General features: G+C 46.5%; 1 protein-coding gene across 9 annotated transcripts in view; it reads right to left on the reverse strand.

Moving 5' to 3' along the window:
* Positions 1–17,706, reverse strand: part of MSRA (methionine sulfoxide reductase A) — a 384,728-nt gene that overhangs the window by 11,897 nt on the left and 355,125 nt on the right. Inside the window, exon 6 of one of the 9 annotated variants that reach the window (XM_070505108.1) lies at positions 15,781–16,200. The exons of the other annotated variants lie outside the window; for them this stretch is intronic. Coding sequence (XP_070361209.1) covers positions 16,189–16,200 — 12 coding nt within the window. The 3' untranslated portion in view covers positions 15,781–16,188. Of the gene's footprint in view, positions 1–15,780; positions 16,201–17,706 lie in introns of those variants that run through there. 9 annotated transcript variants of the gene reach the window in all.

Genomic DNA, 17,706 nt, shown 5'->3' on the forward strand with positions numbered 1-17,706 from the left:
TGATGTAGGACTGAAGAAGGAAAAGTTCCCAGGGTTCAAGGACTTTATGTTGTAGAGGGGGAGTCAGGTCATATGATGAGGATGTGACGGCCTGAGGGTGTGGAGTGATGGCTGAGATGTGACAAAATGGAAGCCCCACTCGCACTGACCCGCTGAGGAGTGAAGAGGACCACTGTCCGTCCATCAGGAAGTCAGAATTCTGCCAGAGGAGACAGGACACACACGCATGTGCAAGGCAGAGGGACTGTGCTAGAATATTGGAGGAATACTGGAGGAGCAAAGAGTCCTCTGAGGCCATGGAGGAAAGAAAGATGAATCCAGCCAGAAGGAGGATCCTGAAGGAGGTGGATGCTGAACGGAAGTCTTACAGTGGGTGGTCCTGAGGGCAGGGAAGGGCCTGTTCTGAGCCAGGAAGCTCCATGACCCAGTGCACGGAGGGAGGGAGGGAGGGAGGGAGGGAGGGAGGCAGGTCTGAGGAGTGTGGAAGGCCTAGAGAGGAGGGGGAGGAAACTGAAAGGGACAGGCTGACAGCAGGCAGAGATGAGAGCAGCCGGGACAAGAGCCTTTAGGGGCATCAAGTTTACAGTCTTTTTTTCTGTTCGCTCCCATTTAAGGTAACCCAGCTACACACTTTCTGTTCACCCACCGCCCTGTAATCACAGTGACAGGCAGGAGCACTTTACAAGATTAAAGGAACCACTTGAACCCGGCAAAGCCGGCAGATGCCTCTGAGGTTCACCTGCTCGTCTGCAGAGATGTCTTGAAGACCAACTGAGCCAAGGCAGGGAGGCTGGGGAAGGAGGTGGCTATTGTTTATGTTTGCATTACTTAATTGTTACCCTTTACCTCCGCACACCCTACGAATGCCAAGCACCGTTTCCTGGGATCAAGAGTAATTGGGTCCTTCCTTGTTCTCTACTGCGTGCCGTGAAAGGTGGAGGCCCACCAGGCTGCGCTGGGCAGGGCTGCAGCCTTGGCCTGGAAAGGAGAGAGGCTGAGCTGGGGACTCCTGCTTCAGCCCCGGGGGAGAAGCGCAGGGTTGTACAGCTGGAACGTGCCCCTGCCATTGGCTCCCGCTTACACAGTGCTTCCTCCACCATGAGGTGACTTCATCCATCACACGGTCAAGGACTGACGGTTTCTCCAGATTTGATCTATCCTTTGAGGTCTGCTGGTTTTGAAAAGGAATTCAAATGACTTTTCCTATATGAGTTTTCCTTTCATGGTTTTCAGTTTTACAAGAAATGGGTCTCTCTCTCTCTCTCTCTCTCCTCTGTATATATCTCAAAGGGGTTATAATCTGCTTTTTCATATCTGAGGTCAATTAACTACCACCTCTGTTTTTGTTGTATTCGTAGCATTTAGGATACAAAAGAATCCACTTGTCACTTTTCAGAGGAAGCCAAGGACACTGGCGTTCACCTTGGGGATGAAATGCAGATTTCATTAAAAGGAAAGCTCCTTCATTCCGAAAGATTGAATAGACAAGAACTTAAAGCAAAACACCAGCTGCTGAAGTTGAGAGCGTTGAATTCAGCAAGGGAAAGGAACTCCTGAGTCCCACCGTTTCTCATGCATGTGTGAACTTCAAGGATTCAGAGCCACAGGAAAGATTCGGCCCAATAGGAACTCCAGGCAGAGTGGCCAACGTCCTGATTTGCATCTCAGGATGCAGGACTGTTCATGCTAAAACTAGGAAAGTCTTAGCTCACTTGGGACAGCTGGTCACTGCACCTGCAGGACAGGTGAAGAAGTCCACATCTCTTCGGTTACAAGCACTGGGCCATCCGTTTCAGCCAGCTGGGCCTCAGGTTCCTCAGTGTAAAGTGAGCAGGTGAAACCAGGAGGTCGCCCTCCTGTTAAACATGTTCTCTCTGAGCTGTGTGTTCCAGAGCCTTCTCTAAACTGTGCTTCTTGTTTTCAGATAACCGTTTTCTTGAGATATGGTTCACACACCATAAAACCTGCTTTTCCTACAGTTTACACTTCAGTAGTTTCTAGCATAGTCTTAGAGTTGTGCCAACATCACCTTTTTTTCATTTCTGTTCCTCAGACTGGATAATCCCAATTCACTTATCTGTGCTTGTTCATTCTTTCTTCTGCCAGCTTAGCCCCTTGAGTGATTTCTTTTTCAAGTTACTGTACCTTTGAATTTCTATTTAGTTCTGGAATTTCTATTTAGTTCTTTTTTTTATATAGTTCTATCTCCTTATGGAAATTCTTTTTTTGGTGAGACATTGTTCTCATACTTTCCTTTAATTCTTTAGACATGGTTTCCTCCAGTTCTTTGAGCCTATTTATAATAGCTTTGAATAGATTTAAAGTCTTTGTCTAGTAAGTCTTACTCTCATGTTTCTTTGTCTCATACTGTTTTCTTGAAAACTGGGCGTTCTAAATAATATAATGTGGTAACTCTGAAAATCAGACTACCTTCCCCTTCAGCTTGTTGTTGCTGCTGTTTCTGCTCATTTGTTTAATGACTTTCTTGAACTAACTCTGTAAAGCTCATATTCCCTTTCATGTAGGGCACTGAGGTCTCTGCTTGGTTAGCACATAACCAACTAATGACTAATTTAGGGTTCCTTAAATGCTGTGGGGCAGTAAGGCTCCTGCCCTTTGGCCTTGTGTGTGTGTTGCAGCAAACACAGCTTCATTGCTACAACAGTTTTCTACTCTGCCTTATCTTTTTCTCTTCATTTGCACAGGGCCTCAAGGTCAGCCAGAGGGGAGAGATTAGGGCCTTCTCAAGTATATATGTGTGTATATATATATATATACACCACAGTTTGGTTATCCATTCACCAACTGAAGGACATCTGGGTTGTTTCCAGGTTTGGGCTATTATGAATAAAGCTGCGATAAACATCAGGTTTAGGTTTTTGAGTAAATGTAAGTCTTAATTCTCTTAGGTAAAAACCTAGGAGTGGGATTGCTGGGTCATGTGGCCAATGTCTATTAAGATAAGACATTTGGATAAGAAATTTCCAAATGGTTTTCCAAACTGGTTGTACCATTTTGCATTCCCACCAGCAATGTTTGAGAGTTCCTACTGCTCTGCATCCTTGCCGCCATTTGGCATTGCCATTATTTTTGAACTTAGCCCTTCTAACTGGTGTGGAGCAGTGTTGCAATGTGGTTGTAATCTGCATTTCCCTAATGACTAATAATGTTAAGCATCTTTTAATGTTCTTATTTGCCTTCTGTGTATCTTCTTTGGTGAAGTGTCAATTCAAATCTTTTACCTATTTTTTAATTGATTTATTTATTGTTATTATTGAGTTTTGAGAATTCTTTATGTATTCCAAAGTTGTGTTTTGATTTCAAATGCATAAGCCCTGCCCTGAGCCTCTGGTATGCTCCCACTGAGCATCTTGGCTCGACATCTGTAACAATAATGCTTTATATTGTATATAATATCTCTATATATCCACACATACATATACACACCTATAGAGCTCCTTATCAGTTTTCCTTTTCAATTTACTTCAAGAAACATTTATCGCATCCCTAGTAAGGCATTGTACGAGGTACTAGGGAGCCAGAAGTGAACAGCATTTGGCCCCTGCAACTGAGGAAATGTCAGCTTTAAGAAATGTGGTTTTAAGTTGGATTAAATTAAGAAATACACAAGAATGACTGCATGTAATACATCAGCTTCTTGTGTATAAAATTAATTATTTGTTCAGACAAACAGTTGAAACATGTTTGTTAAGACTTTATAAAGGCCCTCAATTATCATCAGTAAATCCTTTCTTTATTCATAGTCAGAAATATGCAACACAGCCCTTTGCCTAAAGTAGCATATATTCTGAAGGAATACCGTTTGCATTAAAAGGCATCTGCTGTAATTTTAAATGGATACTCCTGTATCCATGAAATGTGATGACAGCCAAGTCACGTCCTCTTTAAAGACTAAGTAGGACCACTCTGTGCACATCTCACCACACGCCCTCTCCCTGCCAAGGGCTGGTGTCTACAGAACAGAGTAGAAAAATGTTTGCTTAACTGCAGTACGACTATCTATCTGCAGAACTGCTGGAAGAATCTTCCCAAACACAGAGAAAATTAACTTTCCATAGTTACTTAAAAAGCAATTGCAATTTCTTAAAATCCTCTTACACGGAGTTTAAAAAATGAGACTTAGCAACTTTATTGTTTTTTTATTCACTGATTAAGACAATAAAAGTTGTGCTCATTTCAATATTAAGAAATTAAAACCTCCCTTGAGACTTTCCCTGCCCTGGAGTAGGTTACATCTGTCAACTGCAAACAGGCTGGCCAGCTTGCAAGCAGAAATTCTCCCCCGGGCTGCAATCTGTATAACCCCATACTGGATTGTCTAGGGCGAAGAATTAAATGATGGAATTTTTTTTTTATTATCAAAGGAAACTAAAACTAGGACTGCAGAATAAAATAAAAGCTATAAGAGAAAATGCATTTAAGATACATTTTGCGTTAATGCTTTAGCTTCCAGCCTCACGTGGTAGAGAATATATGATGATGTTAAATAAAGAAAGAAAAGCAGCTTTTGTTAGTTTCCTCTAAAGCTTAAAGACGACACAGTGTGAGTAAGTGGAGGACAGCCTGCCGAGGGCTGTTTCCCCGAGATACTGTCAGTGTGTGGTCTAGGAGCCGCAGGTGATGAGCATGCACTGCTTTCTAGTTTCAGGCAACATCATCTCAACGTCTAAGCAGGCATCACTGGAGGGCTCTGGCCTCCTCAGTTCTTCTAATTGCTAATACAGTAATAAAGGACGAACTAAAACCCGAGCAGAGATAAGACGGAGGGGTCTGGATTAATGAAGACTCTCTATTCAGGCTGTTTAAGCTTCTTAGCAAGGAAGTACAGTCAGGATTTTTTCAAGAGAAAAAAGGAAGGGTGGGAAGGAGGGAGGGAGAGAGGAAAGAAATGAGAAAATAAAAAAGATGAATCGAAGATAGGCTATGGGTGTTCTTTGCCAAAGCATAATTTTCATTTTCTTCAAGGCTCAGAACCAGTGGAAGAACTGGAACGCCCTCAAGAGAAGATGGCAGGAACATAAGCTAATTATACAATTTAAATTTGGTAATACACTATAATTGGCATGCTTTCTGGTTAGGGCAATAGAAACCCATGTTAACTGGAGTTAGGACAATGGTGCTATATATTTAAACGAGCACTTTGTATCTCTAAGTATCAAAACTTCCTTGGAATATCTCCAGAGCTCCTCAAGTAGGTCCTGTTCGTGTGGACATTAGCGACAAGAGGGGTCTGAGTTCTATTCTCGGCTCTAACAAACCAGGAGAACTTGAGGCTTGGCCTTCCCTTCTGCAAAATGGGGATAAGATGCCTACCTCTCAGTGCTGCTCTGAGGACTAGATTAGATTATGTATTTGAAATAATATATTCCATTTCAGTAGCACTTGCTGCTGTGTTAGTCGTTGTTGAGGATGTTATGATCTTTTTGGGCCCTTGGGATGTCACAGTGGGAGAACTTGCGGTGGCAGGGATTATGCCTGGAGAGGGTGGGAAAACCAGAGTCTGGGGAACTGAAGCCTCATTCCAGCCTTCCTGTTTCTCCCGGGCACAAGCAAATGAGTGACTTAATTTTTCACATGTCATGTAGATTTTTGGTACGATGAAGACAGAGCCTGTGGACCAGACTTCCCACGGCACTGGTGGCCCTTGGCCAAGTGCTCAGTGTGCGCATGTACCAAACGTCACAAGTTGCACAGCAGTGGATGGGACTGGACGTGCCATTGGGGAGAACCTAGACACAGGCCTCAGAGGATAATCTGTTATCCTTTAATTTTCTCTATGAGGAAATACTTCGATGGATATCTGTTAAGACCCCAGTGAAAATCTGGTGTTTCTGGAAGACAAGGCATAGAATGTGCATGTTGGGAGGAGTGGTAGAGATGGAGAGGAGTTAAGATCTGACATTCCGAGCTCTTACTCTGTGCCAGGCAGTGCCCTGTGTGTGTTACTTGTGTGATCCTCCTAACAGCCCCTCTGATGAAAGTAATATTATTAACCCAACTTCTGTAAGGAGGACACTCAGCACAGAGAAGGCGGGAGTCAGCGTTTGAACCCAAGCAGTCCGACTCCCGCGCCCACAGTCTTAACCTCTCACACTACAGCTGCTTTCTTAACTACAAACTGCTCCCTGTCCACCGTGTGGCAATGTACCTGGCCCACGGCAGTATGTTCCCTCACATTTTCTGTTTCCAAGATGATGGAAGAGATTAACTTCATCTAAAAATTGGGATGTTTTTATTACATATTCTCCTTTGACTATCACTATAAGATGTAAAATAAGGCTGGTCCAAGTTGATGATCCTGAGAACCCTGATTTTTATGCTTCTCCTCCCAGAGATGTGGCCATTTATCTCTGGCTTGCGTTTCCTGTCAGTAAGCTGGCTCCCTGTTTGTGACGACACAGTTTTTCTGCTGTGCTCCTGATCTCATGGTTACCCTTGAAACAAAATTAGAATTTGATGCAGAAGCTTGTCAGCATGTCCATTGCTTTTTACTGAAGGCCTAAGGAGTTTATATCTCTTGGTTCTTCTTTGCAATCCTATTAATCCACTCAAAGAATCTTTGCATTGTGAGAGTAGATCAAAGATTAAAGTGCTCCCAGACAGAACTCCCAGGATTGGTCTCTGGTCAGGACTCAAGATGCAATCCTCACAGGAGGCAGAATGGGCATTGACATACAAATATAATGAGCAAGTAAGAATTACAATAAAAATACAAACCATCCTATATGCCAGGTACCATGTTGTTTAGACCAATGATGACTTACACTCCATATTTCTACCCCCCATCACTTCCTGGGATCCAGACCCTTCTCTTCACTTCTTACTAAATCTTGCCACTCAACCCCCAAACCCCAGAGCTTTAGACACAGCACAGCCCAAACTGGAGCCATTATTCTCCTCTCCCAAAGCTGTTCCTCCCCTCCTGTTCCCTCTGTTCGTACGCGACACCACGAGCCACCTATCCCTCAAGCTATACATCTCATTGCTATTGTCAACCCTCCCCTGTCCGACGTCTCACAGCAAAACATGTTTATCAAGCGAATCTTGACACTTCATCCTAAATGGTGCACAAATCACCCCCGTCCTCATCGACACTTCCCACGCGCAGCCATCACCAACCTTCGCCTGGACTGCTGCCAGAACCCCCATCTGGTCCTGCTGACTCACGTCATGACCCTAAAATCTATCCCTCATTCTGACCATGGACCGCAGGGAGCTGATAAATGGCTGACTGTGAGAACATGGGTGTGTTACATCAGCCTGTGCACTGTGAGATACATAACTCTTGTTTATCCCATTCACAAATGACACAAAGAAAATGTCACACCTGACAGAGCAAGACTCAAGGCCATCCTCAGCATGAGTCTTGCCTTGGTTCCTCAAGCTGGATATATTTCAAGGGGTTCTCAGCTGGCCATAAAAGCAGATCCAAACAATAAGATGTTTCAAAGAGATAAAGAAAATCTCTGCACGCTTCAAAGAGATCAAGGGAACAAGCACTGTGCAGGGGAGACACAGCTCACGTGTGAAAAATAACACGTTTGTGTTTGGGTGTAGGCTGTCAGCTTAATTTATGCCAAGAGGGAAAACTGGATGCCTTGAAGATAAGTAAGCACTGTACAGTGGCCAACGCGGAGGAGACAACGCCAACGCACCCTGGCTGTGCTGCACCCTGTCTGCTGCCTGACGTTCCTGAAATACGTGCTGGCCTGCCTACTCTGGGGCATCGCCCGTACCTCCTCTCCCCTCCCCTTTCTGTGCCTCGACTACCTATTAGGATACCCTACTCACCCACATGACCTTGGCCAAGCCACTTATCCTTTCCGTACTTCAATTTCCTCGTCTCAAAAATAAAAATGACTACCTTGTAGAAGTGTTTGTTGGAAGTTCACGAAATGCTCTTTAAGAGGGTATTGTTCTCATTTTCCAGATGAGTAACGGGCTCAGAAACGTTAAGTACCTTGCCCAAGTTCACACAGGTAATGAGTTGCTGTGACTGCTGGATGTCACACTCGTCCGCCAGCTCGAGTCTCTCGCCGCTCCTCTGACTGAGCACGTACACTCCCTCTCCCCTGTCCCCGCCCAACACAAGTGCATGAGTCTTGTTTCTAGTTCCAGCTTGGCCCATAGGCACCAGGCTGTGCCTGTCACTCCACAAGGAATCAAACACAGTGAAAATCATTAGCATTTCTCCTCCATACTAGGAAAGAGCAGGACACATGGCACTTAGCTCCCAGTGCCTTATTTTGATCCTGTTCAGTTCACTAGAAGTGCACGCACTGCAGACAGCCTCACCGATGGAAAATGCTGAGCGAATAGGCCATCTCTGTCGCCCCTCTGTCCCTTGTGATCCATCGTGCGTACAAGTGTGCGCGTGTGTGTGTGTGTGCGTGCGCGTGCCTGTGTGCATTTTCCCTCAAGCTCCTCTAAACCTCGCCACTCCGCCCCATTCACATCATTTACTCCAACACTTTGATCACCATCAGCTGGTAAAAGTCTGCTCTAAAACGGTCCTGGATATTGGGTCCTTAGGTGCTCACGTTCCAGAGAAAGAAAAGTGACAGCTGAGGCGTCAGGATGAAAAGAAGAAAAAATGTGGGGCGTGGAACACACATTTTTATTCTCTCTCTCTTTAAGAATCTGGCACAAAAAGCTCACCTCCTTCCTGCCAGGGATGGAACAGTAGTGACTTGGCAACAGTCTCAAGCCAGATGTCACCCTCATCTGGTTGCCTTGGCTGGTGAGTTGTTTGGAATGAGCAGCCCAAACACGGTGCAGGCGGGGCTCCCGCGAAGCTGTGGGCGGCAAAGCCAGGCAACGGCCCCGGCAATGCTCTGAGCCTCCCGGGGTGGGGACAGCGCAGTTAAGGAGCAGCTCCCTGCTCAGAAGCAGGGTGGGCAGGAGGCAAAGGGCTCTTGGGAAGGGCCCACCTGCTGATTCTCTCCTGGCTCTCCCAAGGGTGAGCTGTGTGATCCCAGTCCCCTGGCACCAGGGGACATACATATCTTGCTATTTTACGAAGACGAGGCCCCAAGTGCATTGGGGATCCAGTCAACAGTGACACAGCTCCTGCTCCCTATGGGTCTCTTCATCCCCGATACGCAAGACCACACTCCAGGAAACAGATGGTGGGAGCAAAGTGCAGCGCAGCCTCTGCATCTGGAGTCCTGCCACCATGGCCTGCTCCAGCTTGGCCTTCGTGGGCTTCGTCCAGGCCGAGCTAAAGTCGTGGGGCTCCCTGGGGAAAAAGCCACACTCCTGGGCAAACACACCAGCGAGGAGACACATGGCTGCAGAATGGAGGAGGGAGAAAGCTGTGCCTGGGAGCAGGTACATGCCACCTTCACAGTCTGGTGGCCAAATTCTGAAGGGTCTCAGATTGAAGGGGATGGCCCCGGGGACCAAGGTTGTCCTCTGGAATGAGCCCTCTGGTGTCACCTGAAACCCAAGGCAGGTGCCTTTAGGACAAAGCGGAGCACTGAGACATGAGTTTGTACACACATCAGCGTGTGTGATGGGAGGGCGGCATGTGGTAAAACCTGCCAACAAGCCCATTTTGGTCACCATCTGCCGTGGAGAGCCCGAGCACCTGTCGGAAACAGCTGCTGAAGGCAGATCGGAGGTGAGGGAGGAAGGCAGCCCCACCCGGGATGGCCTATTGCAGGGAGCGCGGCCTGTCCCCACAGGAATGCCAACTGTTCGCTTTGCAGCCCGTCCCGATTAGGAGGGGGCATGATGAAACCCCACGCTGCTCATCTACTTCTTCACGGGAAAGGTGGGAGGAACGCCACCGTCCTCACCTCGCCGTACCAAGGATGGCAGTCACTTATCACAGGGGCTGGGGAGAAACGCATTCAGGATTTTCTGTTGGGAGAAGAAAAGTTCCAGGGCATCTGTTCTCTGGAGGTAGGAGCCCAGAGACCTCCTGGTGAAATGCCTGCCTCCCTGGCCATGGAGGACGCACAGTAAACACTCATTCTCCTGTCCCTCTTGGGGATGAGCTGTCCCATCTGTGCCAGCTGGGGCTGAGGTGACAGCTTGGAACGCGCATCAGAGGACGACAAGGCTCGGGGCTGGGTGCTCTGAAGCATTTTCTTTCAGGTAAACAAAGTGTGCTTCATAAAGATAAAATAAAAACCGTTAATACTATAGCAACTCGTGATGAAAAAGCTTTCTAAAGTGAGTTGTGTACCCCCCACGCCCACCGCGTTTTAAGTATTTGTCGTGTTTTAAATGCTCGCTAGTTGCAGCTTGCTCACTGCTATATTTTCTTTAACCCTCACAACAAGCCTACGTGCTGGGGACAGGTTTTATCCCAGTCACCGGAGGATGGAGGTTTACAGAGGTGATGCTACTCACTAGGGACATGCAGCCGGCGCGTGCAAAGCTGGGGCTCGGGTCCAGCCCGTGTGCCTCCAGCCCCCGAGCTTGGAACCAGCTGGACCCTTCCAGCTGCTACTTCCTCCCACGTGGGTCCCCCAAGCAGTTTCAACTTCGTGAGGCCTCAGTGAGCACCCTGACTGTGCGAGGCATACACAAGCTGAGCCTCTGTGGGCCACAAACACACATGGAGCCTATGCTCTGGGCTCTTCTGGAAAGCTTTTCTTCACAGAGCACAAGTCAAAGCCAGCTCGAAGGCCCCGTTCCCCAGCGAGCACTTCCGGAACCCCAGTCAGAAGTCCTCCTTGTCCAGGCTCACAGACTCCTCTGCAGGCTCCCTCAGCCCAGCCCTTCCTCGGTGGGCCTCCCCAGTACCCGTGGGGTCTTTCCCCTGGCCTGGGAGCTCTGTGGGGCAGGGACCACACCGTCGCAACTTCCAGCAGGTGCACCACAAGCTCACTGCTTTGCATCAGGTGTCACTTCTACCCTCTCACACAGCACAGCGGGACTTTTTCTTGGGGGATGGGTCGATGTCATTTTTCTCCTGGATGTCACCCACTGAGGCACCTTGCTTCTGGAATCTTCACAGCTACTTCTGCCTGTCATCTGAGTGGTGTTTCTTTCCTCTCAGGCTGCCAAGCTTCTAGAAGCTTCACTGGTGCCTTCAGAGGGCCTTCCTTGAACCAGTCCCAAGACATTTTAATCCGTGGTTTCTAATTTGTAGCGGCTGGTAAACAAGAACCTCAAGCTTCACATGTACATATGCCTAAAACCGGAGCCGTCTGAGGGTGGCGTGTCCTGGCTTTAGTGCAGGGATGTGGGGACTGACCTTCCAGTTGCTCGGAAGCTGTTTCCTCTTCTGGTTTTCAGAAACTTGAAACCACTCTGTTACCTAGGAGGTACGTAATTTGGCCGTGGATTCAGGGTCCAAGGATACGGCAGACGTGGTGTTCCCTCTGTTTCTCAGAAATAAACTCCTCCAAATAGCAGGAGAAACCAGGCTCAGGACCAGTGTCAGGCCATTCAGTGCAGGGAAAATACAATTCTCTGTTTACAACTCAAGTCTAGAAAATTCCCTACTGCTTCCATATTGCAAAATGAGGTAACTACAAATGCCACCCAAAAGTATCGCTCTATTATCCTTTTTAAAATAGGTTGGTTGCCCAGACCTAAATCTTTTGCAAAAGGGGCATTTCCTACACAAATGTGACCCTGCCTCCTTGGGGACAGTGTTTCTATCGCCGCTGCTCCTTCCTGCCTCTCTGTCCCTCTCCCACTCCTCCCCACAAGCTGGGAGCCTCTTTGGAACATATGATATCGGTGCCTCGCTTCCAGGTGCCTCCAGGGAGCATCATGGGCTATGAGGGGTTGGGGGGGTGGTGGATAGGTGGCGGGTTCTGAATGCTTGCTCCTTTGGAGTGTAGACTCACAAAATGCAGCCTCAGGGCTCTCCTCCCTGGGGAAAACTGGGCAGGCAGGCGAGAGGAAGCTGTAAATGGAGGAAAGACTTCAGGCCCAGCAAGCAGCTGGTGGCTGTAGAGGATGAACCCCAGTTGGTGTTGCCCTCAGCATGAGAGGCCTGTCTGGGCTCTCTCCCCTGTCCAGGCAGGAGCTGGAACGGGAGGTCAGGACCCTTCAGCATAGGTTCAGCCCACTAGAGCTTCCCCTGCTTTGCGGGCCACTACTCAGCCAAATGCCCAGCGATGGCAGGGCATGAACCCACAGCCCAGCCCTGGGTGAGGGGAATCGCACGAGGAGTAGACAGCAGCCCTCAGCCACGTCAAAGCTCACAATGCACTCAGATGGGAGAACAATGGGAACCTGAGCAAAGAGCCTCCCCAGTTCAGGGCCTGCCCTGCCTTCCTTCTTTTTTGTTATGGTAAAACATACATAATATTTACCATTTTAAGCATTTTTAAGTGTACAATTCAATGCACTAAGTACATTCACGTTGTTGTACAAACATCACCACTATCCATTGCCAGAACCTGTTCACCATTCCAAACAGGATTCCATACCCTTTGAACAATAATTCTCCATTTCCCCCTTTCCACAATCCCTGGTAACCTCTATTCCATTTTCTGTCTCCATGAATTTGCCTATTCTGGCCACCTCATAGAAGTGGAATCATACAAAATTGTCCTTTTATATCTGGTTTATTTCACTCAGGAAAATGTTTTCAAGGTTCATCCATGTTGTAGCAGGTATTAGAATTTCATTTCTTTTTTAAGGCCGAAAAATATTCCATTGTACGTATACGCCAGATTGTGTTTAACCCGTTCATCTGTTGATGGTCACTTGGATTGTTTCCATCTTTTGGTTATTGTGTGCCGCTACGAACATGAGTGTACAAAATCTGAGTCCCTGCTTTCAATTCCTTTGGGCACATACTTAGGAGCAGAATTGCTGGATCATATGGTAATTCTACATTTAACTTTTTGAGGAAACACCAAACTGTTTTCCACATTGGTTACACCATTTTACATTCCTTCCACCAATGCAGGAGGGTTCAAATTTCTCCACATCCTTGCCAATACCCACTATTTTCCTTTTTTTTATAATAGCCATTCTAATGGGTGTGAAGCAGTGTCTCATTATGGTTTCGACTTGCATTTCCCCAATGTCTAATGACGTTGAGCACCTTTTCATGTGCTTATTGCCCATTTGTACATCTTCCTTGGAGAAATGTCTCTTCAAGTACTTTGCCCACTTTTGCATTGGGTTGTTTTGTGTTGTTGAGTTGCAGAAGTTCTTTATATATTCTGGATATTAATCCTTTATCAGATACATAATTTGAGAACATTCTCTCCCATTCTGTGGGTTGTCTTTTCACTCTCTTGATAGTATCTTTTGATGCACAAAAGTTTTTAACTTTGATGAAGTCCAATTTATTTATTTTTCTTTTGTTGCCTGTGCTTTTGGAGTAACATCCAAGAAATCATTGCCAAATCCAATGCAAATTCACGTTTAATCCGTTGCAAATCCAATGAAGATTTCCCACTGTTTCTTCTAAGAGTTTTATAGTTTTAGCTCTTAAGTTTAGGTATTTGATTCATTTTGAGTTAATTTTTATAAATGGTGTAATGGAAGAGTCAAACTTCACATTTTGCACTTACAGTCAGTCACAAAACTGGATATCCAATTTTCCCAGCACCATTTGTTGAAAAGACTGTCCCATCAAATGTCTTGGCACTCTTGTCAAAAGCCAATTGGCCAAATAAATGAGACTTCCTTTTCAATACTGCCCCTTACCCTTCTCTTTTTGCCACCGCCTCAGCAATATGACCACCCTGACAGCTGCCATTCCCTACATCTTCCAATCATATCATTATTGCCTCCAGGGGGCAGCCCCCAAAAGCAGGGGCACCATTCTAGATCAGCACAGATCGACACAACTCTCTCTCTGTTCCCACTCCTGTTTTCCCTATCTCAGTTCCACACCAGCCACTCAAGGGGAAACCTTAATGTTATTCTTAGCTCCAGCCTCATTCACTCATCACTTGTAACCACTACCCTCCCAAACACAGACTGAATAGGTCAAAGGTCATGAAGTCCTCCTCATCTTATCTCTGACGTTTTTCTTAAACCTATTTCCCCCCTTCCATCCTCTCCACCGCTGCCTTAATCCAGGCTCTCTCTCTCATCATTTCTCACCTTTAACCCCTCTGGCTGCCCCTAGCCCCACCCAGTTTCAGCCCAGCCTCACAGTCCCTCAGAGTGATCATGTAACATGCACATCTGACTTTGTCTCTGCTGCTTAAAGTTCCTCAAAGTCCCCCATTTCTAGGACAACAGTCTATCACACCCCCCACACATCCTAAAACACACAGTGCTTTAGAGATGCTGAAACTGCTGCTGGTCCCGAAATAATCCATTTTAATCCACACGCTTTGGACATTACTTTCCTCTTTTCGGGAAAGTCCTTACTCCTGTTGTCCACCTTATTGCTCCAAAGCAGCTCAAATATCACCTGCTTTGTCACAAGTTCAGGATTATCCCTCAAGACCATCTGAAGCAGAAGTGGCTGCTCCTTTATATGTGTTGCACATCCCTTGTAGTAACCACAACAACAGTAATATGTAATGCTACCACCACCACCATCTCCACGACCGTTTACTGCAGGCCTCTCACGTTCTAGCACTAAGGGGACACTTGCAGAATACCCATCACAGGAACACCACGCTCACTTGTTCTCTCGTCCATTTCTCCCCCTAGACAGGGAGAGGTTTGAGGACAGGGACTGCCCTCTATCCACCTTTGCAGCCCCGGCACAGTATCTGGCACCCAGCAGGTGCTAATACGTATTTGCTAAATAAAGGAATGACTTCAAGCTCCTACTTCAAAGTTTTGCAGCCCTTGGAAAATTCCACAGTTTGGGCAGCTGCTCATGTCCTCTGTGCAAATAGGCAGTTTATCAATCCAAAGGTTGGCAGCAGATCTGCTGAGCCGAACTCAGCCCTCAGGCTTTTGCCCAGAACCATCCCTCCATCAAGCGGAAGCCACATCTGACTCTCTTGATAGGGGCTTCTGCCAGGCAGCTGGACTCCATGCAGCCCCACCATTTCTAATGCCATTTGAAAAGTGAATTCAGAAGCAACGGTGATATTTTTTGCCTTTAACAACAAGACAACTCCTTTGACATAATAAGGTTAAAAAAAAAAAGGAAAAACCTCGTACTGCTTTTCCTTTCAGCTGAGTTGAAAAAATCTCCAATCTCCTAGTTCCAGCTGGCAGACCGCTGGACTCTCAGCTTCCGAGGAGAAGGGGAGCGGAAAGATCAGCTCTCAGCAGCTGAGAACTTATTTTTGGCTGAGCAGCTGGTAGAGGAATTGCTGGCACCGTGTAGCGTCTCCCCCACACAGTGTGCAGGGGCACCAACGTGATCTGGGCAGGACACCCATGTCCAGGCCTGCACACCCATTTTACATTGACAGTGACAAGTCTGACCGTCTTGGGGCCAAGGCAACCCCATTGGCCTTCTGAGGGACCCTTCAAGGAGACAGGGGCGCTCAGTCCCCCAAAAAGGAGACTCGAAGAGAACTTCACTGCCAGCCTGAAAGGAAGCTCTCTTTTGGAAAATGGGAGAAGGCCTGATCTGTCCTGCTCTAAAGCTGAGACGAGGACCAGTGCGTGGAATTACATAAAGACACAGTTTAGCCATTTCATTACAAAGAAACACGTTCCTTATACAGAGGTCTCTGAAGGTAAAACGGGTTGCCCAGAATGGTTCAAATCGAGGCTGACTCACCGCCTGTTTGCCAGGAATTTCATTACAGGCAGCCCTGGATGGAGTGAAAGGAACTTAGCTTCCTAAAGTTGGGAAGGCCAGTGGAGACCAGTTGGGAGTCGATAAAAGTTATCACTGTGGACAGGTGACTAGTTCGTGAACGCCAAAATTTTAATAGACTCCAAAGTGGATCTTTACACTAAATTACAAATTTGTTGATTTGCTTTGATTGAAGCCACAGAGTAATCGCCAATCTTCTACTTTGTGCTGAATCCACACTACCTTTTACAGTGTTTCTGTGACAGCCCAAGTTCAAGGCTTTCCACATGAACACAAGAGAGAGTGGCGCCTTCCACCTGCTTCTGCTCTTCACCACACTGGCATAACGGGCTCACTTCTTGACTTCTACTTTTTCCTTTTTGGTAATTTAGAACAACAGGAATAAAAAGTCCTAAAGACTTTTAGAAAACAGAATGTCCTTCAAAGAAAGCTTTTGCATTTATATTCAATCCAGGTGTCCAGTACTCCAAAAACATCTTCATGTTCAGTGTGGAATATTTTTAAATGGAAATCTAAAGCAAGAAAAAATAATTTCACTTGCAGAGAGCCTGCCAATTCAAACTCACATCACCTGTGCCCGGCCCTATATTAGCTACCATCATGGATAAAGACACAAAAAAGATGTGGCTCCTGCCTTCTGGGGACCTCTGATATGCACACTGAAGCCTGGCAAAGCAAGCACTCCTGGAGAAGCACATGGCGCTCACACCACTGCTCTGCTCACACTGGGCTGCACCTGCTTCTGCCCCCGCCAGGCCCCCTGCCCGTCCCCCAGCCCCCCACCCAGTCCCCTGGACTCTCTGCAGATCAACCGACTTGTCCTCTGATGGCTTTTATTTCAAACGAGCTCAATCCAATCAACATTTGTTCAACTCCCACAAAGTACTAGCCAATGTTAGGGCACTGGAGGAGTAGGATTCAAAGGTGAGCAGCTTCTAAATATGAGTCCATTTGTTTGTTTATGCCCCTACTTTATTCCCCAAGTATTAGAGGTGGCTTTCAAAAATAAAACAGGACCCGGGAAAGTGTACATTCTAGGGGATGGTCAAGCCAGGAGACAGAGGTAGAACGCATTCATGCAGGTCACAGAGTCCTACATAATGGCTAAAATAGAACTGCAAATTTGACTCCATGGATGAACAGGGCATAGTTTCCGTCCAGGGATGGAAAGCCACCTTTATACCAATTTCTGGAGTATAAAAGCAGGGAAGCTGGCACACATTGGATGCTCCAAACGTTCACTGTTCTCTGAATGCTGAGTGGGGGCATCAGCATACAAGAAGTCATGCCTCAGAGCAGGGACACCCAACTGAATAATGTTGGCTGGGAGGGTCAGGGAAGGCTTCATCCAAAAGGTCTCATCTAATTGGGCTACTTTGATGGGGAGACTGCCAAAAGTCACCAAGTCAGTAATCATTGCTGCTGCTGCCAGTAGAATGCAAGTGGTACCATAAAGAAAAATGCCACACAATTCCTTAAGCCATGGTGGCCCCTGCTGAATAGGGCATGCTCACACCAGGGGGGCTGAAACCTCATTTTATAGGCCATACCCCAGATCCTCAACTTCCCTTGGCCTGGGCAATTTCATTTACTTAACAAAGTAGAGGTTCTAAATGGAGATACTAGTCTCCAAACATTTCTAATGGCAGTTCCTTTGGGTAAAGAGGCAAGGTCATTCAGAAGTTGAAAATATGTCACCCTTCTAGAAAGTTCCAATCTTGAAATTATCTCCAACCCATACCTGAAGTCCTTACTCTCTAGGGAATCTGAAATGACCTATAATCATTTCCAAAGGGTTTAACAGCCAGGACACTCTTTCAGGGGATCACAATGTGAGTTCTCAATGCATAATCTTCAAAAACTAATCCCATTTTCGCTAGAACACTTATCTGGTTTTCTCCAAATAGTATTTTCCTTTAATGATACAGCCTCTTATCACATTGAAGCTCCAAATATAGGATCATGAGAAGTTATTGAAATGTTACATCTTCTTCCACTGAAATGCTGCATCTTCTTTC

This window comes from Equus asinus, chromosome 3 (assembly GCF_041296235.1).
Source record: "Equus asinus isolate D_3611 breed Donkey chromosome 3, EquAss-T2T_v2, whole genome shotgun sequence".
Classification (NCBI taxonomy): Eukaryota; Metazoa; Chordata; class Mammalia; order Perissodactyla; family Equidae; genus Equus; species Equus asinus.